The 24,716-nt window shown below is 43.1% G+C and overlaps 1 protein-coding gene across 4 annotated transcripts; it reads right to left on the bottom strand.

The window, feature by feature from the left end:
* Nucleotides 1-1,860: 1,860 nt before the first annotated feature.
* On the bottom strand, nucleotides 1,861-23,277 carry CDK1 (cyclin dependent kinase 1). Of its 4 annotated transcripts, XM_043980781.1 has the most exons (10): nucleotides 23,174-23,258; nucleotides 20,830-20,993; nucleotides 20,567-20,661; nucleotides 16,617-16,669; nucleotides 13,256-13,412; nucleotides 12,336-12,459; nucleotides 10,153-10,323; nucleotides 7,562-7,725; nucleotides 7,332-7,473; nucleotides 1,861-3,818 (listed from the first exon to the last, which is right to left on the bottom strand). In XM_043980781.1, the coding sequence occupies exons 4-10, from the start codon at nucleotides 16,651-16,653 to the stop codon at nucleotides 3,720-3,722; spliced, it is 894 nt and encodes a 297-aa protein (XP_043836716.1). In that variant the 5' UTR covers nucleotides 16,654-16,669; nucleotides 20,567-20,661; nucleotides 20,830-20,993; nucleotides 23,174-23,258; the 3' UTR covers nucleotides 1,861-3,719. The 4 variants fall into 4 exon arrangements, with proteins under 4 accessions (XP_043836716.1, XP_043836717.1, XP_043836715.1 ...); XM_043980782.1 differs by lacking the exon at nucleotides 20,830-20,993 and having other exon boundaries at nucleotides 23,174-23,277; XM_043980780.1 differs by lacking the exons at nucleotides 20,567-20,661; nucleotides 20,830-20,993 and having other exon boundaries at nucleotides 23,174-23,277.
* Nucleotides 23,278-24,716: the final 1,439 nt, after the last annotated feature.

The following is a 24,716-nucleotide window of genomic DNA, read 5'->3' as shown; positions in this document are numbered from 1 at the left end:
TGATTGTACATATATATATAGTCTATATCAGATTGCTTCCTGTCTTGGGGAGGGGGGAGGGACGGAGGAAAAAAATTCAAATTAGACATCTTATGAAAACAAATGTTGTGAACTGTCTCTACATATAACTGGAAAATAATAAAATACTTCTATGGGAAAAAAAATGCAGTTTAAAAAGTTTGTTTCATTATTGTATAATCAGAGCAAAAGAAGCACTTCCCGCCCAAATACTATTATACTGTGAGAATGTATGCATCTAGTTCCAGCAAAGTAGCTGCAGGTTCCTCAAGTATGGCTTTGACCCCAGGGGTGCAAAAACTACCTAGAAGCATTTGAAAAATGGATCACTTGTGCTCCTTGGCTCCCAGAGTCTGAACAAAGATCAATTGATCAAAGTTAGAGAAGCGAATGTCATCTTTTTTTTGTCTTTTTTTTTTGCAGGGCAATCAGGGTTAAGTGACTTGCCCAGGGTCACACAGCTAGTGAATGTCAAGTGTCTGAGGCCACATTTGAACACAGGTCCTCCTGAATCCAGGGCCAGTGCTTTATCCACCGCATCACCTAGCTGCCCCAGAATGTCATCTTAATGAAAGGAAAAACACACGGAGCTAAATCTCAGTGGGAAAGGCTAATCCTGGAAGGGGGCTCCGCTTCACTGGAAGGCTTCAAGAGGTGGTTGGGCATGGGCATGGGTGAGAGGGTCCATGAGATTCCTTTCCACCCATAATTCCCAAGAGGTAAATCTACAGCAAAGGTTGGGAAATCATGGCTGTGCGTGCTGCCCAAGGCCAGAACTGGCTTTCTGTTTCAATTCGGCTTTTCTATGACAGTGATTTCTAAGAGTATTTCACGACACTTTTTAACTATTCCTCATAGCAATTTAAATATATGCTTTCATTTATTCAAACGCATGGACTCATTTTAGCACCTTTTAAACAGTTCTCCATTGTTGCTAATTATGTGGGTGTGGTTCATTTTCTGTGGATCAGATGGTCCTTTAAAGGTCCCCACTCCTGGTAAACAATGAGTCCTTGTGGGCTCCCAGTTCTATTTCCATTTCAGAATTTCAGACCTTCTTTCTCAAAACCACAGCTAGATATAGATATTTAGATTTGGCCTGAGGGATTTTGTGAAAGCTGCCTCCAAATTTGTTCATCCAGACAAAATGAATGACTGAAAATGGGCACCTGTCATTCAAGTTGCTCATGAACCCCAAATCCTAGATATGGGGGCAAAGACCATAGCTATCAGGCCATTGTACCTATGCTGATTAATGACTAAAAATTCGTTTGTGCAAGAAATCACACTTAGCTACTGATTCACAAATTCAGTTTCAAGTCCAACGGAGCCTCTGTTTCCCTGGATCAAACTGCTTCTTTACATAAAGAACCATAAATGTCCAGGTCTTTAGGATACAGTCAATTCGATTCTTAACTCCTTGAGTGAGTTATTTAGGTAACTTGACAGTACTAAGGGGCCAGAATGCTTCTGCATGAAGTTGGAATTTAAGAGCAAGCAAGCTGAGAATATAAAACTATATTGGCCTAAATAATTTGGTTTTATGTGGAAAATAAATCATAACAGTTATTTCAAGAAAGTAACATTCATCAGCATAATTGTTAACTGCCATTTTATTATTTATCCCTTAAGACTGAAATGTTGTGCCAAGTGCCAGTTAGTAATCCTCTCCAGCAGAACAGGTGGTGCTCTGCTTCCATTTTCCTTATTTTTTACAAATGCAGTACAAGTAGAGGGCCACCCTAATTCTTCTCTATTCACCCAGCATTTGCTAAAACCTTATGTATTAACCCGAAAACAGTGGCTTTCAGGAAGACCTTCCACCCAACCAAAGGAGAACCCAGCAGAGATTCCTCTGGTCACTCCTGCAATCACAGGTACTGCAGAGCTAAGGTGCGTGAAGCCAACTTGCTTCAAACCTCTCCTAGGTGCTCATTAGAATCATTCACACTGACTAAATCATGTAGTGAAACCCTTTAATCAACACAGGGCTAGTTTCTAACTAGCACGATTCTTTAATATTAACTTTCATAACTCAGAAGTAAGATGACTACAAATTGCTTTCCTAATTTATGCTGAACTACGCACAAATCATCTATTTCATACAGATACAGATAAATAAGTAAATATGTTTCAAAAGGCCATGTTCTAAAGAAGGGAAAAATTGCCTGGTCTTCTCTATTCCCAAATGCATGCAGTCTTACTACCTGTGTATCAAAGACAAAGGAGTTTCAGAATAGCTCCAAAGTCAAATTATTAGCAAGGGAATGAATTCATGAATGTTTTCAGAGCAGCTTAAAAAGAAATATCCATGTCCCAGGACCCAAACACAAGCAGGGCCAATTTACCTTGAAGGCAAAAGGACCCAAAACTCCCTTTTTAGGCTAACTATACACATGGCAGAAAACACATGCTTAAAGCTGGCCCGCAGAACCCAGGCAATGGGAGCTATTTACATGGTGGTAAAGACCACCAGTGTAGACTGATGCCAAAGAGGATGGGGAAGAGTGAAAAGGAAGGTCTATCTAGCCTGGTGATTGGGAAAAAAATAGCTCTAGTGTCTAACATAAATACAGTTATCATACAGCTACTTAAAACCCTCCCTCGAAGACCCTCCCCACAAAAAATCCATCAGCACCCTTTCAAAAAAGGACTCATCTATAGCTATAACCAAACAACTACCAGGAAGCCACTCTGAGTAGCAGGATCAAGTACCATAAAGATACCAATCACCATTCCCCAGCATCATTCCACTTAGATATTCATGTCATTTTCAAAGAGTAGTTTTCATTAAAATGTTGTGTTTCACTAAAAGTAACTAATAAGTGCAATGGTGATTATGTTGGGTGAGGGTTTGAATTTCACCTTAGTAAACTGCATGCTCAGCCAATTCCTTTCCAAGGTTGACGCCTATACTCAAAGGCTAGGAATCCATTCAAACAATTTCATAACGAAAACTGTCAATAGGATCGCTGGTGAGTTTGCTAGAGGCTCTTCTGATACAGGGAGCCCTTAGCAGGCCCTCATGTTGTTTATAAGGCAATAACATATGCTGCAAAATTCCTATCATTTCTCTGATTCCAAGATGTAAAGTAGAAAGCTATGGGAAAGATACTATGCATACATGTTCTATCCTACCACATGAAGCATCTAAACTTAATTAATTAGTGCATTTCAGGCTTTTAATTGGGCATATTATTTGAAGTCCTATGCCCTTATTTCCCCTTCAAGATGGTTGGTTTTGATGCTGAGACAAATTTAAATTTCACATTGTTGTAGGCAATCAGAATTCATTTTAAACATACAAATATACCCAGGGAAGGGTCTTATGATATTTTATAACATAATAAAATTTGTGTCTGATTTATGCTCCTAAATAACATCTCAAACATGCAAAAACTCTAGGAGAATGTTTTGAAATTAGCTCCAACTTCCCCCAAGCCCTGCACATCAATGCTAGGTTTACAGTTTTATTTATAGAAAACAAAAACAGCTGTATTGATGAGATCTACATAGAGCATTATTCATTATAATGATATTTACAGTTTTAAGCAAAACCTTGGAAAAACAGAGGACAGCTTCAATTTTACAACAGAGAAAGGAACACACACACATATAAAGACAAATATTGACAGAGCTTAACATTACAAGAGAAGTATCCATTATCAATACGAGACCCCAGGAATCACTTGGCTGGACAGCTAGAGCTTCTTAATCTGACTGTCCAGGTCATTAAAATATGGATGATTCAATGCCATTTTGCCAGAAATTCGTTTGGCAGGATCATAGACCAACATTTTCTGAAAAAGAAAGAAATGGAAACCTATTCAGGAAATTGTATCAATGAAACTAAACAGATTATCTATTTAAATTTTCTATTAAATTAATGTCTATCACCAAGCAATAAATTAATGTCAAAAACTTTTGGGGCAGCTAGGTGGCACAGTGGATAGAGCACCAGCCCTGGATTCAGGAGGACCTGAAATTCAAATCTCACCTCAGACACTTAGTAGCTGTGTGACCCTTGGCAAGTCACCTAACCCCAATTGTCTCACCCCCCCCAAAAAAAAGCTTTTGTAAGATTCTCACTTCAGGAAATTTTAAAAGCCATCAATCCTTGTGCCTGCCTTAACCAAGAGAACTACTTAAAAAAATAAAACACCCCCTGCCCCCACATTCATTAGTGTTAAGAAACCCTAAGTGCCCAAACCTCTATTTTTTGTTGTTGTGAATTCCATGTTCAAATACATAAAGCATTTCAGGCTCATAGTTTACAAGTAAGAATATAAATTTAGGCCAGGAAAAATAAAAATTATATTTTTTTTGGCTAAGAGAAAGTCATTTGCAACAGCAATTTAAGATGTTTTTTCAGGATTGGTGGTACCTAACTGTAGTTGTTTCAATATTGCGGAGAGGAATCAGGGTGGGCAGGGGGAATGAAGCAGCGCATGCATATTCCAGGGGGCTTACTTAGTATTAGGCAAAAATTAATTTACACATTTGAAAGCACTAAGGAAGCAGAGTTAAGACTGACCAGAATGTGACATTAGACCAACAAGGGCAACATGAATACCCTTGAAATCCTAACACAGTAGACATCACATGTAGCTGAATAAACAAGGCACATGACAAGCCGTTGGTTGGCAGCAGTCTCTCCTTTGCCATATTTCTGGGCCCTGGGGTTGCCTTCAAAGGTATTTAAAACAGATGCTACCACAAAGCAGGGGCCCTTCAGTTGGGGAGTGGTCAAACCAACCAACTGATGCATAATAATGCAATGGAACATTATTATACCATTAAGAAACGAGTGAAAAAATACAATTATTCTTATTAACTGTTACAGCTTGAAAGAAGCAGGACCAGACGAGCATCCACAGTGACTACAATAACATAAAGGAATACAGCCAGACAACCAAAAACCACCTTTATCCTTTCCTTGGAGAGGATGTCTATGGGGAGGGGTGGGGAGAAGCCAAGTACAAGAGATGGTAGAGGGGCCGCTAGGTGGCACAGTGGATACAGCACCGGCCCTGGATTCAGGAGGACCTGAGTTCAAATCTGGTTTCAGACACTTGACACTTACTAGCTGTGTGACCCTGGGCAAGTCACTTAACCCTCATTGCCCTGCTCCCCCCCCCAAAAAACAAAGAGAGAGAGAGAGAGATGGTAGATGTCTTCCACCAAGATCACAGCATGAGCTGGTTTTGTGTCACTGTTTTAATTTGTGACAAGGAAGGCTTATGGGGTGGGGTGTATGTATCAACAAAACCAGCTAGACTTAATCCTGGTCCCTGAGATCAAAAATGACTCCCCTTCAACCACACTTTAGTAGGTCCTGGAAGCACCAAACCAACTGAGACCTGGGGCAAGTCTTCAGTGTGAGGGAACTGGTTCCAGAAGACTAGTCAATGCCGAGGAGTTGTCTGCTGTTCACACTGGGCTAACAAAGGCGCAGCTTGGAGTGCAGAGGAGAAATGGAGCCGGAGGACGTGCACTCCAAGCCTCTATTGGACACTTTTGGATGAGATGCCCAAGATGACTGGCTACACGTGAACAATGGTCTCTAGCATGCTAAGTCCTGGGCTCATAGCCCAGCTCTGGGGCCTCCCAGAACTTCCATGTCCACACTTGTGAAATGGACAAGATGGCCTCTGATGCTTCTTTTAGCTCTAGATTTATGATCTTATGAACTAAAAACCTTTTCACTTTGTACTTGAAAGCAAAAAATACAATAGAATTCACAAGCAATGAGTGACAAACCACGACAAATTATAAAAGAATAACGTTGGTTAGAATAGTTGGCATGGAATGAACCTCATGTTCCAAAGTCATTATGTACACACACACAAAATACAAACTAGATCTGACCAGGTACTGAAGATAGGAAACAAGCAATATTCTCAACACACCTTAACAGCCCCGAAGATTTCAGAAATAAGAACACACACACACACACACACACACACACACACACACACACACACATGCGCACGCACACACGCACGCACGCATGCTCTTGAACAATGATGTTATAGAGAAAAGTTTTGAAAAGACTTGATGGCACTGATCAATACAAAGTTCAGTCCCAGTCCAGAAGACGAAAGATAAAACAAGACCCTCCCCTTCTGTCAGGGGCAATGATCTTAAAATGCAGAAAACCAATTTTCATGCAGGAACAATGTGGGAATTTGTTTTGTCAGACTCTTGAGTGTCTGGTGAGTTTTACTTCTCTTTCGTTTGCTGGGATTGGAAGGAGAGCCCAAATCATTTCATTTTTAAAAAGGAATGGCTCACTGCATTGGCAAGAAGAGACACATATTGGGACAAAGTGCTGTAAAAATAAGAGATTGACATTACTGAGGCTGTCATAGGAATAAGAAATTTATTTTGGCAGGGAAAAGGCTGTTTTAAATGACTAAGAGACTGAAGAATTGTCTTTCTTATTGAATATGTGGGAGAAGGACTGGCAATGACAGAGACTAGTGAATTCAAGGGAAAGGTAGCAGGCCACACAGGAAAAACTGGGATATTAGCAAGACCAAAAACTGAGTGGGCACAGAATAACACAGATGAATGGAACAGATGCCTGCAAGACATAAGCACTAACCCCAAAAGGGAGAAGGGAAGAATATAAGCCTAAAACATAAACATCAGTGTTTAAAAGTATGCCCTACTAATATTCTCTTTTCCTTTCTTCTCCAATCTAAGAGGAACCAGACATTTCAGTATTTCAAACTAAAAAGATAACTAGGAGCTAGGCAAAGTGTCTTGAAATGTAAACCCTTTATGAAGGCATAGTGATTTAATAAACATTTATCACTCAGACTTTTAAAATAAAAACTTGCTGATGAGCCAAAGGTAAATAATATAGCACAAAAGTCAACAAGGAACAAATGGTCTTCACCAGGAGTTATTCAACAATTACCTTACTTACCAACTCTTACCTTAATTCTTTCAAGTTAATTAAAGTATAACAAACCCTCCTAGAGTCAATAGCCAATTAAAAAAAAACAATATCCTTTCTACAAAACAAAGAAAAAGCCCAGAATCCCCCCACTGTCACACCTTGGTTCTGCCCCCAAACAAAGAAAACAAAAATACACTAACAGAAATCAGCTTGATCTCAACACACACACACACACACACACACACACACATTTTTGAATATTACATGTATAACATACTCTCTAAAAAGCATGTAGTATATAATAAAAAAAAACCCAACCCAAAACCACTGAAAGCAGGAGCTTTCCATTTTCAACAAGTGAGTTTACCATAAAGCCCCACCAGAACTTTATGGGAGAACTACTCACAGAGAGCAGATCGATGCCGTTTTCATCAAGGTTCTTGACATGTGACGTCAGACTTCCTGGTTTCCACTTGGGGAACGTATTCTTATAATCCTGCAGCGACTCGACTTCTGGCCATACTTCATTATTAGGTGTCCCCAGAGCCCTGCAGGACAAAAGTTTACTAAGAGACTCTCTCTTTACTCTGGGAGGGTTTTCCATAGTGTGAGAACAAGAGGAAATGCATAAAATACCTGAAAATTCGGAAGAGCTGGTCAATTTCAGAATCCCCATGGAAAAGTGGCTTCTTAGTTGCTAATTCAGCAAATATTGTGCCTATGCTCCAGATGTCTACGGGAGTGGAATATCTGGCAGAGCCCAGCAACACCTCTGGAGACCGGTACCACAGTGTTACCACCTAAAACACACAAATGTTAAATAGTTTACAAATGCACTAAATGTAGATTGCTGGGAATAAGACATCTGTCAAAACCTGAGGATGGATGTTTCATTTGGAGGAAGAGCAAAATGCAAAGCTAGAAATAATTTCCTTTTTTTTTTTTGAGTCATTAAGAACAAGGGTCAGCCCAATCCTACTCACCTGTTTTTGCAGAGCCTAGGAGCTAACCAGAGCTTTCACATTTTAAAATAAAGTCTTGTACTTTATTAGCTCAAGGGCCATATAAAAAGCAGGCAACTGGCTGGATCTGGCCCTCAATTCCTGCTTTATATATGAGCTCCTTAGGCCAGAGAGATGAGATTACACCAGCACTTATCTTTTTATGTACAGAAATTAAACAGGAACACAGACTATGACACAAGCTTGCTCCCGGGGCCCCTCCACAATGGATGCTGTGCCTATAGAACATGGCAGTCCCTGTTTACATGCCAAACTAGAGATGTGGGCAAGCACACCAATGATCCAGAATCTCCCACTGAAGGGTCTCATTTGTTACACACAGGACTAATAACAAAGGAAATAGGGAGTGAGTGACCTGACCCCAGACAGCAAGACCTTGAGTGAACACCTCACTCCTCAGAAACCAGACAATGCTCTAAGTGGGTCACACAGAAGCTGCAGACTCCAGTGGACGCCTCCCTCAGGAGCCTTAAGCTTGAAGGTTAAAAGACATCCTTGAGCTCTGTAGCTGAGGTTACTGTCACAGCTGGGCCAGTGAGCTTCCTTCATGTAAATAATGGGCAAAAGCACCCATAGGCCTCTTAGAAAGGCCTGTAAGCAGGGCCTTGGCCCCCAAGTGCGGTGTCAGCTACAACACTTGAGCTCTGCAGAAGTCCCAGAAGGCTCATGGTGGCTGCTGCCCAGCCAGAGGAGCCTGGCGAAGCCCTGTCTGCCCATCCTCGCTTCTCTGCAAGGCGGCACTCCCCTGACAAGCTCCCCCTCCTTTCTCTGCACCCCCACACTGTCCCATTCAGAACACTCTTAGAGGCCTCCTAGTTCTTACTGCTCTGCCTTTCTTTGGGTCGATTTGTCTCCTCTGCCCTACCAGGCGAAAGCACATAAGCATGGCAGTTCAACCACGCTTGTCCTACAGCAAGGTCATCCACAGCACAGAACGGGCAGGTGACAATTACTTTAAAAAACCAATCACACTATCGATCTGTAGCTGGAAGAGACATCAAAGTCATCAGGCGAAGCCCATCATTTTACAGAACAAGAAACTGAGGCTCAGGGGCTAGGTGACTTGAAGGATGGAATGGCTTCAACGGAACCAATCTCTGACCAATACTGAAAGCCCCCAGGGGAGCCCCTTCCTGGGGAGCCCGCTCCCTTCTTTCCACACCTCCCAGATCCCAATGGAGGAGCTGGGATTCTGCCTGATCCCCAGGCTCGGGCCCCCACCCCACCCGCCTATTCCCCCCACATTTATCACCATTGACAATGATCCTCAGAACAGGGCCTGGCTCAGTCAGGTTCCTCTCCAGCCTAAAACCTGCCCTCAACACCCTGGGGGACCCGCACATGCATGGCCACAGATGCTCCTTCCTTCAAAGACCCGCCATCTACTGACTCCCCACCTCCCTCCCCCTCCCCTGCAGAACCAGAGCCCTCCCTTAAGCACTTGCACATACTCCATGTACCCAGAACCACAAGCACCTATTTCTCTATTCCTTATGGCCCCTAACCCCACCCCGTCCTTCAGGGTGCTCCCAGATCATTGCTTCTGTCCTGGTGGCTCTACTTCCCTCCCCTACTACCCTTGACATGTTGGTGAACCAGCTCAGCCCTGCACGATCCTCTCACCTTGTTCCCATGATACCTTGCCCAACCCATCTATCACCCACACACTGCTCTTCACACACTGCTGAACCCCCAGGAAGCCATGACCAGCTCCCTGAAAATGTCCCCTGGTCTCAGCTGCCCTCACTGAAGCCAGGCTTCCAGCACACACATGCCCCGCTCTGCAGCAGCTGCTCCCCATTCTCCTGTCTATTCTTCACTGGGGTCCAACAGTGGCTCTGCTCGGCTTCCCTCTGGGGTCACGCTCTAGCTCCGCCCCACCTCAGGTTGTCTTCCCTCCTTGAGGGTAAGGACTGGCTTCTCCCCTTTTGATATCCCCATCCCTTATCACAGTGCCTGGCACACAACAGGTACTTAAATGTTTACTGACCAGTGATCAGGGGGACCCCAGTGAGGTGATAAGCAGAGCGCTGGACCTTGTCTCCTGACTCCCATTCATAAGGAAAAAGGAGACAGTTTTAGGATAGAATGCGTCTTTTCCACCGTAAGTGAAGAATTAAAAAAAAAAAAATAGAATAAAGCTAATTTATGAGATAAATAGAAAATACTAAGTCCAAAAGAAAAATTTCTTTTAACTCTTCTTACCTCATGTGTGTAGACCCTTATAGGTATTCCAAAGGCCCGTGCAAGTCCAAAGTCAGCGAGCTTAATTACACCTTTATCATCTATTAACAGATTTTGAGGTTTCAAATCTCTGTGCAGAACTCTTCGTGAGTGACAGAAGACAATGCCTTGTAAGATTTGGTACAAATAACTCTTGAAAAAAAAAGAAAATATATTTAAAAACTTGAAACCATTTTAGTCTTTTTCCTAGTAATAATAGCTGCAGGATTTTAACTCTTTTCAAACTTAAAGAAACGTGATGATAACCATCAGTGGCTAGCCCACTTGAGTCTTATCGTTATAGCTGTATTTTTTGTACTTCATATATATACATTGTCTATTTTCATCACTTTATATTTTTCTCCAAGAGAACCTTTGGGGAGACGATAGTTTTGTGCTGACTTCTATTATAAAAATGACCAATAAACAAGTGTCAGCGATACTCAAAGTTCATATCCACTGTTAATCAAAGGATATCCTCAACAAAGCTCCATTTTAAATACAATTTAATAGGACAAAACCCTTCTGGAGAAGGGCTAATCAATGCCCTCAGTTCTTCATCATAAATACGTTAGGGGGATTTTAAAAGGAGCGCTGTTCATGCAGCCAGTCAAAGCGCCAGAGCTATAAAAGTTAAAAGTATCTACAATACAATAAATTCTCCTTGTAATTAAGTTGTGTACCAAAAATGGATACTAATTGATTCTTCTAGCACAGGGAACCATGAAGATGAAATTACCCAGCAAGGACAAAATTCCAGTATCAAGCGTTCGAGGACACAGCTGTTCATTAGGGATCTACAGTGCCCCCTAAGGATCCCAGTCGCCATTTTACAACTTCCCACGAAGACAGGGTGGGTTTATTTCATGGCCACAGGGGAAACAACACAAGGGCGCCATTCTCCTTTCTGCTGGTTTCTAGAGAATCTGTCTGGAACCCACTCTCTTTGTAGAAATAAATGCGCCCAGGAAGGGGTGGGGTTTGGATGGTCAAGTGGCTGTTCTATCACCACACTACCAGTCTTTTCCCTCGATAGAGCGAAGGTCCCAGAGAGCAGGACGTTTTCCTTTGTTTCTGTGTTTATCTTCAGTGCCTAGCACGGTGCCTGACACACAGCAGTTGCCTACAACATGCCTGAATGACGACTCATGCTCCCCAAATTTGAAAGGCATAAGGCAGGAAGTTCTAAGAATTATCACGGACTTGGAAACATTGATTTTAAGTTATAGCTTGAAATGAGTAAACTAACTAAGAAATATGAATGAGTAAAAACTGGAATTAAGTTCATCTTCCAATTACAGAATCAGAACTGGAAGAGACCTTAGAAGCCAACTGGGTCCAAATAGCAATAGAAGACAATTCTCTGCATCAGAATGGAAGGGGGGGATTCCTCCAGTCTCTAGTTAAGAGACCCGACCAGCTCCAAGTAGCCCCTTAACTTTGGCTCAGGTCTAACAGAAAAGAGATTCGCCCTGATGTCAGGCCCCAAAGGGCCTCTTGACCACCCAGTTCTACCCTCTGGGGGGGCCAAGCCTGACAGGTCTAACGCCTTCTCTACAGGGCAGACCTTCTAATACTTAAAAATAGCTGCTCGGTCCCCTGCACCTTAAACTTCCTCAGCTTCTTTAACCAGAACCTCCTACGGCCCAAGCCTGAGGGCCCACCATCACTGCTCTCCTCAGGAGATTCCCCTACCTTCTAAACAAAAGTCAGTATCTATCAGCCAACTGGTAAGAATCGCCTTACTTTGTACACAGTATCAACAACATTGTGTGTTGATCAACTGTGATAGACTTGATTCTTCTCAGCAATACAATGGTCCAAGATTATTCCAAAGGACTCATGACGGAAAATGCTCTCCAATTCCAGAAAAAAAAGAACTGTGGAATCTAAATGCAGATTGAACCATACTATTTTTTTTGTTTTTCTTTTTTGAGATTTCTTCCATTTTGTTCTGATTCTTCTTTTACAACATGACTAATGCAGAATTATGTTTAATGTGATTGTACATATAGAACCTATATCAGATTGCTTGCTGTCTTGGGGAGGGAAAAAAATTGAAACTAGAAATCTTAGGAAAACAAATGTTGAAAACTATCTCTACATGTAACTAGAAAATAATAAAATACTTTTATGATATTAAAAAAAAAAAAGAATAGCCTTACTTTAACCAGTGAAGAATCCATATACTGGCCAGGAGGGATAGAATCCAAGTATTTCTTGAGGTCCATAGAGAGGAATTCAAAAATGAGGTAGAGTCTAGCATCTTGCATGAGTACATCTTGAAGGCTAGAAATAAAAAGCAATTTAATGAATTCACATCTTATGAATATTTCTAGTCTCTCACTTCCATGAAAAATGTATCAAGGGTGTCAGAGGGGACAGCAAAAGTACCCTGTGAATTGGGCCTATGAATCCGATACAGACTAGTCTATAAAAAGGGTCAAATGGGAAGCTAGCATTTAAGAGCAGTTTATAGAAGAAACCACGAGCTTCCAGGGTCGTTTTAAAAGTCGACTACAGGTAATCCCAAGTGAAGTGCCCAGTTCCCACAATGCTCTGAGAGGCTAACACAACCAAAGCCAAATGCCAAGGTGTTCTCTGCACAAGAGAATGGGAGGAAGGAATAGACATTTTCAAATGGGGACGAGAGGTGGGGCTCCTGGAGTGGGGAGCAGCTTCTAGACACTGGATAGACTCCCATAGCACCTATTTTCCACCGGCAACAGCGGCTTGGGCAGCTACCATTATAAATCAAGTGGTTCCCCAGCAGATAGCTGGCTGGTTGCAGGGATAGGATGAAAAGTCAGAGGCCTCGGATCTAACTTGCCCTCTACTACCTCAGCCGCCTTGGCAGGAGGCATGTTACTCCTCTTATTCTACTCCTGTAACATTCCCTGTCCAGACACAGACATCCTTGAGCTATATCCAGTCCTTGTATGGAGCTCTTACTCATGAAAGGCCAAATAAGCTTTGTTGAAATAAATTTCAAAAAATTTTGAAGTAGGAAAGTCCTACAGAGAAAAGTTAGCTTTAAAATGGTGCTAGAAATGAAGGTATTTCCAACCCACAATTTTATGCATACCTGACAATGTTGGGGTGACGAAGTTCTTTCAACAGAGAAATTTCTCGAATTGCAGTACTTGGAACACCCTCTTCCTCACTCTCTAATCTGATTTTCTTCATGGCTACCACCTGACCTGTAGTTTTATGTCGACCCTTATATACAACACCATAGGTACCTAAAACATAAAAAAGTCAAATGTTTCCCTTCTACCAAAACAAGCGGTTACCAAAAAACAAAACAAAACGCCACTCCTGCCTCAAAAAAAAGTATTCTAAGTCATCAAAATAACTCTCTATTCCCATGAATGTGTAAATGATATGCTATTTCCAACAGCTTTGTTTGGCTATTGTCCTTTTATTCTCTATTAAGGAGATGATTTCCCTTACTCAAAGACTGAAGGCAGGAAACAAGCCACATGTAAAATGTAACATCTATTCCATTAATGGGGAGGACTGGCATTTACTATATGTGTATCATCTACTTCTGTAGCTTATTCTAACAACCAATTTTCATGAGCATGAGAAACCAAGAAAAGGTTATGGGATTAACATACATATTCTTTGCTTAGGAAGGTGATGACAAGGTTTCCATCAAAATAAACCCATGAAGGGGGCAGCTAGGTGGCACAGTGGATAAATCACTGGCCCTGGATTCAAGAAGACCTGAGTTCAAACCTGCCCTCAGACACTTGACTTACTAGCTGTGTGACCCTGGGCAAGTCACTTAACCCCCATTGCTTCGCCAAAACAAAACAAAATAAACCCCTGAAAATGTCAAATCAGAAGATCTGGTTTCAGATCCCAGGTGTGACCTCAGTGAGATCTCTGTACTTCCCTATAGGTGTTCTCTAAGGTCCCTTGTAGCTCAGATCCCAGGATGTGACTTAAGCTCACTCTTCTGCTTCCTAGAAAGTTAAGTACCAAATAGCTAAGCAACTGAAATTTTATTTGTGTAACTGAGTTATAAACTGCCAAGTGAAAACAATTAAAGAATAACATTTTGGGGTGCTGTGTACAGAGAACAAGACAACAAGCCTCATAATTAAGCTCACAGGAGTTGCCATGGCCCATGCACTGAGTTAAGTCCTGGGAATACAAATGCAATCACAAGGACAAAAGGCCCCTGGGTCTGAGTCACCCACGAAGACACTTCACAAAAGAGGTTAAGACTTAAGCTGGGCTTCCAAAAGAGAGATGGAAATGTCAAACGTGACTTGGACTAGGGTGGAGGCACCGGAAATGGAGAGGTTCAAATAGAACACATCACGAAGATACAAAGACTTGGTGAAAAACTGAATAAAAAGATTAAAAGGCAAAAATCAAAGTTCTTTCAAGTCTGGGAAATGTTTTCTCAATGAAATGTAAAGTATAATTTACTGATATCACAGAACTTCAGAGCTGAAAGGTAGCTCAGAAGCCAATGAGACCATACAACTGGGCATCCTGCCTTTACCTGAAGAGGTAAAGTGAGGGGAAATCTGCTCCCTGGGAGAGGAAGCCTTGAGAACAGGGGCTGTTCATTTTTGCCCATACACACTGAAATGAATTTAGGCCTTTTCATTTCTACCAGGCCTAAATACTCCCCTTTGCAACCATGACCCACCACTCCTGGTTTGGCCCAGTTAGGCCATCCATCCAGTGAATGGGTCTCCTAACCTTCAAAAGACCCACCGCGATCCGCCCCCCACCCCACCATAAGATGTTGACTGGAGTCCCTCTCCCATCCTGTCTGCCCTCTTTTTTCTGAGTCATCAACATCTTTGTTGGGTTCACAAGATACTGTCTTTTCAAAGTCACAGTATCCCAGATACCTTTTACTCGTTTGGTTTTTCTACTTCCAGTTTATTCCAAGCAACTGAATTTTCTGTTTTTCACTGAAAGAGTGCTAATAAAGTAGGAATTATAAAACCCACAGAAGTCCAAATGATGACAACAGGACTGTGCTTTCTTTGAATAATAAGAGGATAATTAAATCCAAAGAATATGACTGATCCTAGATTTTCTCAGTCTCTTTTCCTGGTTCATAATCCTTGTCTCCTACCCCCACTGCAGTGTATTACAGAGACTTCATTAACTTCCATGACTTTCACGATCATCTCTATGCAGATGGCCTTCAGACCTAAGTCTTTCCCTACTCTCCTTCCTGAGCACCGCTCCCACCACCAGCTTTCTATTGGGAACTCTGAATGGAATCGTCTCCAGGCATCTCAGTCTTATCTTTCCTTCCAACTCATTCCTTTTCCAAACCTCCTTATTTCTACCTATCCTTCCCATCACCCAAGTTCAAAACCTCAGGCCTCCTCCCCCACGGGCCTTCCCAGACCCTTCTCACCCCTTGCTTCTATCAAATGAGCTGCTGACTCTTATGGATTCTGCCTCCACAAGCCCTACAGACTCCTCTGCTGGATCTTCACCTCCCTGCTACTGGAGTGGGGCAGAGCAGAGGCTCTCTTCTTGGCCCTCTCTATTGTCCATTCAATCTCCAAATGCCTATAGGGAGCGCAGCCCTAATGTCCCCAAGACATCTGAAACTCCAAGGGTCCCAAGTTGAACCCATCATCACTCCAACCCCCAAATGCTCCTCGTTTTCTAACTTCCACATTACTACTCAGGACACCCCATCCTCCCAGGCATGCAACCAAACTCTCAGCCCCCCATAATAACATCTTTCATGCACACCCCCTCCTCTCCTCTGACAAGGCCCCCACCTTAGACTGGGATTATCCTAAGAATCTGCTGGTCCAGCTCCCTGCCTTGAGTCTCAGCCCCACTAGGTCAGCTCAGCTGGCAAACTTAGACCACTCCTCTGACCGCTGGCTCTAAGCTGTCCTTTTCCGGTCTATTTCACCGGGTTCCTCAGTCCTTCTAAGGCCTGGTCTTACTGGCCATATTCTTTCCCCTACATTGTCTTGCTCATCCCCATGGCTTTTCCCGTGCTATCCCCATCTCCTGGACCATCCTCCTGCCTCACAGAAACTGAGCTGTGAAGCAAGTTAGGAATTAAGTGCCACCTTCTCACAGGGAGTCTGTCCTGACTGATCCCCTGACTGCTAGTGTCCTCTACTCAGAAATCACTGTGCCAGTACTTCGTGTATATTGTCCCCCTCCTCCAAACACAGGAATAAGCTCCAGAAAGGAGCTGCTTCTTTGTCCACTCGGCATCTACATACAAATGTTTAACAAATGTCTGCTGATTACTGACTGAATTGGTTCACATAATAATTCATATGTGGGTGGAGATAAAAGGACACTCATATTAAGAAGCTGAGAAGAAAACTATGCAGTTCTCCGCAGTACAGATTTTAGGGGGCATTAAGATTAATTTGAATCGATATTAGCTTTTTAATCTTATCATTTTGAAAATTGTATAAATTACTCACCTTCCCCAATTTTCTCAATTTTCATGTAGTCCTCCATAGCTCTTCAATATGCTCTGAAAAGGAAAAAAATCAAAGTGAGTCCTCACCACAACTTTTAGTTTTTTGAGAAGCAGCAGAGCCCAGTGGCTAGAATTTGGCTCTGAAGTCAGTGAGACCTCCTGGGTTCAAATCCTACCCTTGACACTTACTTTCCCCTACATTACATTTCCCCTACAAGGTATCTGTTTTTACATAGGTTACCACTGTGCTGCTCCAATAAAATAGTTTTAACTATTTTGAGTGGGAGCCAGAAAAAATAAAATCAAGAATACAGAGAAAGTGCAGACTTGCATTAATGGCCCCTTTTTCATCTGAGAATTCTTTATACAAATCAAGTCCCAAATTCAGTCTCCATCCCTATTAATAACTTTGGTCAAACAGTAGGGCTCAGGTTGTCTCTTTCTTGCTGTTATGCTCAAATAATAAATACTCAAAAATACTACAGATAACTTAGCATGTTCCAAAGAACACTCAAACAATACAGGTAATGCTCTAGGCGTGTATGTAAAAGTAGCAAAAGTAGCATTGCTTCCTCCATCAATCATGACAGACCTCTCAGGAAGCCCTAGGGAGTGCACTAATAAATCATTTAAAGGTTAAGTAACTTGGTCAGGTCATAAAGTTAGGCGGGGGGGGGGGGGGGGGGGGGGGGGGCAGCTAGGTGGTGCAGTGGATAAAGCACTGGCCCTGGAGTCAGGAGTACCTGAGTTCAAATCTGGCCTCAGACACTTAACACTTACTAGCTGTGTGACCCTAGGCAAGTCACTTAACCCTCACTGCCCCGCAAAAAATCCCTCCCAAAACAAAACAAAACAAAAAAGAATAAAGTTAGGTAGGAAGTTTCAGGAGTAGAATCTGAACTCCTTCCTGAATCTAAGCTCTTCATTCTAAGGACTTCTTCATACTACACCTCAATAGTTTACTAGAGGGGTGGCTAGGTGAAGCAGTGGATAGAGCACCGGCCCTGGAGTCGGGAGGACCTAAGTTCAAATCCGGCCTCAGACACTTAATACTTACGCCCAGGGTCACTTAAAAGTTTACTAGAGTCTAAGATGATCGATTTTGTATTTCCTTTGCTATTAGCTTATGTCATGATGAACAACACAACACAATACCTGGCATTTTATGTAGAATTAGTTTTCAAAAAGCTTTAAGTATGTTGTCATGCAAATAATAGTGGAATTTATTATTCAAGTGTGTCTACTGCATTTGTGTGAGATCATTTTCCCCATTAGAATATAGGTTCCTTGAGAATAGGGAGGGCTAGCTTTTTGTTATACCCCTAAAAGGCACCTAGAACAGTAATAAAACCTTGTGGAATGAATGGATAATGGAGAAAGTCACAATGAAATCGCTGGGGCATACCTTGGCTCACACACCATCATATATATACCAACACACTGTTCAGAAAACTAGGAGTCAGAAGAATTAAGAGCGTTGTCCATGATTGTGAAGCTAACTCAAGCTTCACAATCATGGACAAAATATTTGGGCCTGAGTTTTCTCCTAAAGGGATTGATCTAATCAGCTCAAAATTTTGCCAAATATAAAAACCCAAGTTAAATTATGGTGTTACAAAAAGAATTCAAAGAAGCAACAGAAAACACGAACTAACGCAAAAAAGAAAGTACAACCAGGAAAATAATGCGCCCAATGACAACTATGTAAACACGCACGCCATAGTTATTATAGTGAGCAGGCTTGGATACATGGACCATTGAAAAGTATACGTCGGGGGCAGCTAGGTGGCACAGTGGATAAAGCACTGGCCCTGGATTCAGGAGGACCTGAGTTCAAATCCAACCTCAGACACTTGACACTGTGTGACCCTGGGCAAGTCACTTAACCCTCATTGCCCCGCAAAAAAAGAAATAAAAGTAAAATTTAAAAAAAAGAAAAGAAAAAGATATACCTCCCACCTAGACTAGAGGTGGAGATGGACCATACAACGTACGATCAAACAGAGTTAATGTTGGTTACAGAATTTGAGAGTGGAAGGGGTCCTCAAGTGGCCAATTAATCCAACCCACATACATGGTTAGTTTTACTTAACTGCTATTTTTCCCTTTAAATTTTTGTTACAAAGAATGGCTTTCTGTGTAGGGCAAGAGAAAATGCACATTCATGAATGAAGTATCAACAAAAATGAAAAATTTTTTCAAAGCATTTGTTATCAAGTTTGAAAATGCAGCTGAAATTTTTACTAAAAAACAAAACATCAGTGGTAAACTGGTAGTCTAAATCTTTCAAATACGATTATCATATTTCAGTACATTCAAAATTGTACTACAGTAATGGACAGTAATTCTAATCTTTTTACATACTCATGGCAAGGAGGGTAGAGTTGTGCAACTGGCACTTGGAAAAAGAATTTTAACTGCCATTTTCATGACCTCTGTCCCAAGCCTGTCCCAAATACCACATGCCATCTCACTTCTATGCCTGGAATATTATTCTCCCTCTTCACCTCCAGCTAAGAATTCTAGCTTTCTTCATTGATCAGCTCAGAGCCCATCTCCTACAAGATTCCTGTTAGCGTTCTGTGGATCCTGGAAATACTTTGTATTTACTGATCTGTGTATATATTGTATCCCCCTCAAATAGAATTAATTTGCCCCAGCCACCCCAGCCTTCAGCAGTCACCACCCTGATCAGTCAGCAGTCATGTGAGGAAAGACTGCTAGCAAAATTGACTTGCTGAAGGCTCAGATGCTGGTTAGCATTTTTAGCACTATTTCTTAATTAAAGTATATATGTTGTTTTTTTGACATACTATTGTACACTTACTAGACTGCAGTATAAGCATAACTTTTGTATGCCCTGGGAAACCAAAAATATTAATGACTCACTTTATTGTGGTGATCTGGAACTGAACCCACAATTATCTCCAAGGTATGCCTGTATGTTTTTTATTGTATTTTTGCTTATTTTGTTAAATATTTTCCAATTATATTTTAATCTATGTGCAGCATGTTCCACACCTCTGGCCTAGAGCACTAAGAAATTAAGTGACTGGCCCATCATGTCAAGAAGCAGACACAGACCTAAGTCTTCCTGGCTCTAGAGTCAACCATCCAACTGAGAGGGTGATGTCTCTCAGTTATTTTGTTGGAGAAAACTTTGTTTAGCCTTTCTATTACCATAGAAGACAAAACTACGATGTCACACCATAATAAATTGCAGTAAGGACTGAAGTTGGATTCTCATGTAGCCAACGTTCTTGGCTGCTTCCTTGCCTGCAAAATGAAGGGGTTAGACCAGAGGACGCTCTAGAACGATTTGAGGACAGACGTGGATCACAAATGGCTGGATACCAATTTTGACTTGTACGATGTATAAAGGGGCAGATAGAACCTTTCCCTCTACACCCAAAATGCAGGAGGCCGAACTACATACAATTCGGGCAGTCAATAAGCACAAACAATATGGGCAGGATTAATGGGAATTAAATGAGGGAAGGCAAGAGAATTAAGAGGGGATGGGAAAGGCTTCGTGTAGAAGATAGAATTTTAGTTGGAATTTGAAAGGAAACCAGGAAGTGGACAGGAGGAGGCCTGGGGGACAGCCAGAGAAAACACTCTGAGCCTAAAGATTCAATGTCCTGTTCACAGAGCAGCCAGAGACCAGTGTCACTGCACTGAAGAGTGTGTGGCAGGGAAGAGGCAGCCAGGTGATGAAAGGTTCTAAAGGCCAAAGGTATTGTTGTATTTGATCCCAGATCCAGGGATCTACTCAGCAATAGGAGGCCGTTAGGCTTTGGCAGTTGGATCGTTGGTAATTTTGGAGAGTGCTTCAGGTTGAATGAAGGTGCAGAAGCCAGATTGTAAAATGTTAAGAGAAAAAACGACTAAATTAGTTCATTTTGAAAAAAGCTAAAAATTCTTCCACCAATCTTGTGTTCAATCTGTTACCTTGTCTTGCTGTCAGTCTCAAAGTTTCTGGGCAAATACCCTTTTCAAATGTCTCTTCTCACAGGCAATAGCTCTCCATCTTCCTCCTACCACTTCTGAAGAGATGCACAGCAGGGTCAGTAATGCCCGGTGCTTTCAGTTTTTTGCAAACTACCTTGGTTGTCTAGGAAACTGATCCACGAGATTCTTTGGGCATGGATTAGAGGATAATATTCAAATACTACTTCGGACATTTTCTAGTTGTGTAAACCTGGACAAATTACCGAGGCTTGGTTTCTTCCTCCAGCACTTGCATCGGACTTGTAAGGATCAAATGGACTGCAGACAGGAACACTGTCTATCCAAGGGCAGGCCCTACCTTCCTGTATTTCGCAATAACCTCCTCTGTAGCAGGCCAAGGCTTCTTGTCCCAGTGCCCTGTGTAGTGCTGTTAAGAGCAAGAAGATTGGAGTTCAATGTATACCCTTGGATCATGTCACTCTACCTCAGATGCCTCAGCCATGAAATAAATTGATCTAACCAGACAGATCCCTTAAAGTCCTAAATTCTAAAATCTAATGCCCTGGCCTAAAAACTGCTAAGCTTACTATCATCCTGTATCGAATCACTCCAACTCGCCTCTAAAAATGGGAATGACCACATCTGTACTACCCACCTTAGCAGGAGGCTATTTGATTGTGGATAAAACAATAGGTTTGAGTTGGCAGGAATCCAAATGATAACTAGACAAAAGATGTACGTTTCTAAGGAAGAAATTCAAACTATCAATAGCTGTATTTTTTAGAAATGCTCCACATCATGAATTAGAGAAATGCATATTAAAGCAACCACAGTTCCATCACACCCCCACATAATGGTAAAGCTGACAAGAAATGCTGAAGGGGCTATAGGAAAGAAAACAAGCATGCTGGTGAGCTGTGAACTGGTCCAACCATTCTGGAAAGTAATTTGGAAACACGCCTCACACCTCCAAAGTTACTAAACTGCACAGTCTTTGAACCAATATTGTTACTAGTCCTATACCCCCCCAAAATATGACAGATGAAAATATTTCTAGCTCTTTTTGTCATGGCAAAGAAGGGGGGTGGCGATGGACATCAATTGGGCAATGGCTGGATAAATGATGTTATATGATACAAGGAATCATATTGTGCTGCAAGAATCTCTCAATAAACACTTAATTAGGCCTACTATGTGCCGGGCACTGGGTTAAGTGCTGGGATCCAAAAACAGACAAAAGACAGTGCCTGCCCTCAAGGAGCCTACAATCTAATAAAAGAAATGAAAAGACTATTTCAGAGAAATTACTGCTATGGACTAAGGCAGATTCAAGTGAGCAGAACATCACTTAAAAGATAAGTCACTTTGGAAGACTCTAGAACTCTAATGTAACAGACTTCAGATCACTGCAATGACCTAGCATAATATTATTCCAGGGCCGATGATTAAGCATGTTACCCATCTCCTGACAGGGAAGTGATGGCAGAATGAAGAGCAAATAAGATTAGTTCATTGTTAATGTTACCAGGGCTTTATTTTTTTCTTTTCCAACGAGGTAGGGTGGCCATAGGGAGAAAGAAGAGATTTTTAAATTAAAAACAAAACAATTAAAAGTGTCCTTTTTCCCCCAAGTCAGAGGAACGTCCAAGGCCCTGGTTACATAGAGGCACATTATATATCCCCCGAAGCCCAGGAGGCTAAGTGATGTGTCCCAGACCACACAGGAAGCAAGTTTCCCATGAATACATGGGCTGAAAGGCCTTGAAACCTGTCATCAAACCCAACTTAGGGTTGGCCTAGGCCAAGTCCCCCCACTTGGCCGCACTCGGGCCAGCTCCGCTCACTTCAGCACCCCGGGGTTCCTGGGCTATACGCAGAGCGCAGTCGGATGTGGAAGGCATCTGGGGGCTCCCCTGCACCCCGACTTTTCCAGGGGAGGAACCTGGGGCCCCGAGCTGGGAAGGGGGACCCCACACAGCCACAAGCACCGCACGGGGGCTCGGGACGGCAGAGGGCTGGGGGCAGTGTGGAGTTAACCCCAACCTCTCTCCTGGCCATCGGCCCTCCTGAAGCGCCTACTACGTGCCGGGCACTAGGCCCGGCGGTGGGGGCCTGCACCTTGGTCCTCTCCCGCCTGAGGGAGGGGGTCCCTACGCCCCTGAAATCCCCGGTGCGGCCCCTGCGATGCCTCTGGGCTGGGGAGGGAGGGGACAAGGGGCGCAGGCCACATGGAGCCCGGGCTCCCCACGCTCCCGAGTGCGAGGGCGCTTGGAGATCCCCGCCTGTCCCCACCCTTCCTCCGGCCCACAGCGGGCTGGGGTCCTTCCCGAGGGGGCCGGGAAGGGGACCGCGCCCCGCACCCCGGGGTCCGGGCCGGGAGAGGCCTTGGAGCTCGGGCTCCAGCAGCGCCACTCACTTACAGGATTGGAAACTGAGGCTGAGGCTGGAGGGGCCCCGTCAGCCCACGCGGCCAGCCCTCCTCCCCCTCCCCCGGCTCCACTCCCCCCGGGGCACTTCCCGAGCCGGCGCCTGTCCCGCTCCCTCCCTCGGGCCGGGCCTGGGCCCAGGCCTGCTCACGCCCCTCGGGCCGCCCCGGGCCCCGCTTACCTGAGGAGGCCGAGGTCGAAGGGGCAGCGGCGGCAGCTGCAGCGACAGCAAGAGGGTCTACTCCGCCTCAGCTCCCGGGACGCCGACTGAGGCCAGTTTCAAACTCAGCGCGCTAAAGTGTCTCCGCTCCACCAATCAGCGCGCCCGTAGACTTTCAAAGCGGCCAATCAGAGTCCGCACACAGCGCCGCTCGCTTTCCGGGGGAGGGCGGCGGCGCGAAACAGCGGCTTAAAGGCGGCCCGCAGAAAACGCGAGGGCGGGCGCCGACTGAGCCCCGCGCAGGCGTCCTCGAGTTCGCCTCGGCCCCGCCCACCAACCTGGTCCTGTAGTTTCTCGTAAGAGACAAATTGAGCGGTCGGGCGGCATCGCGTTAGTTTGAGTCTGGGCACTGTGGATACATCTGTTAGAGGGTCAGGGGACACGTCGGATCCAACCTAGGTATCACATAGTGCTTTCAGCTTTGCAAAGCGCTTTACAGGCATTAACTCACTATAGTCTCACAACTCTGGGAGGTATTTACTAGTATTATCCCCATTTTAGAGATGAGGAAACTGAGGGAGAGGTTGGGACTTGCAGAGCTGGGGGTGGGGGGATAATTAGCATCTGAGATAAGGTTTGGACGGATCCAGAACTCTAACCACTGAGCCACCTATGATCTAGAAAGGATCCTATGCTCCAGATCAGGGATTCCTAACCTTGGCTCCCCAGACTCCCACATTTACTCCAATATAGTTTCCTTTGTGATTCTATTTCATGTTATGGATGTAAAACATTATTCTGAAGAGTCCATAGACCCCACCAGCCTTCCAAAGAGTCCATGAAACACTAAAAACTAACCCTCCTGACTCAGATCACAAATGAGGTGACAGAATAGCTAGAATTTATGTAGCATTTAAGGTTTCCAAAGCATTTGACATGTTAACAGTGAGTTACCATTTTATAGTGCTTACTGTATGTGTAAGTGCTTTACAATTCTTTCATTTGATTCTCAAAACAACCCTCCAAGGTAGGTGCTATCATTATCCCCATTTTACAGATGAGAAACAGAGCTTAAGTGACTTGCCCAGTATCACACAGCTTGTAAGTGGCTTTGACAGCACTTGAACTCAGGTCTTCCTTATTCTAAATCCAGTCCTCCACTCATGCCCTCTACCTGCCTGTAATGTATGTAAAGTGCTTTGCAAAATGTAAAGTGTCTTACAAATGCTATTTTATTATTAAAGCTGGAAGGGACCTCAGAGGCCAACTAACCCAAGTCCTTCATTTTTTTGGTTTGTTTTTGTTTTTTCCATATAAATATTTTATTATTTTCCAGTTACATTTAGAAATAATTTTCAACATTTGTTTTTATAAGATTTCTAGTTTCAAATTGTTCTCCATCCCTCCCCTCCCTCCCTCCTCCCCAAGACAGCAAGTAATCTGATATAGGTTATAGATGTACAATCACATTAAACATATTTCTGCATTAGTCATGTAATGAGAGAAGAATAAGAGCAAAAAGGAAAAATCTCAAAAACAACAACAACAAAAACAATAGAAATAG

This window comes from Dromiciops gliroides, chromosome 2 (assembly GCF_019393635.1).
Source record: "Dromiciops gliroides isolate mDroGli1 chromosome 2, mDroGli1.pri, whole genome shotgun sequence".
Classification (NCBI taxonomy): Eukaryota; Metazoa; Chordata; class Mammalia; order Microbiotheria; family Microbiotheriidae; genus Dromiciops; species Dromiciops gliroides.
Note: the sequence above shows the minus strand (reverse complement) of the source record. Positions and strands in the feature narration are given on the sequence as shown.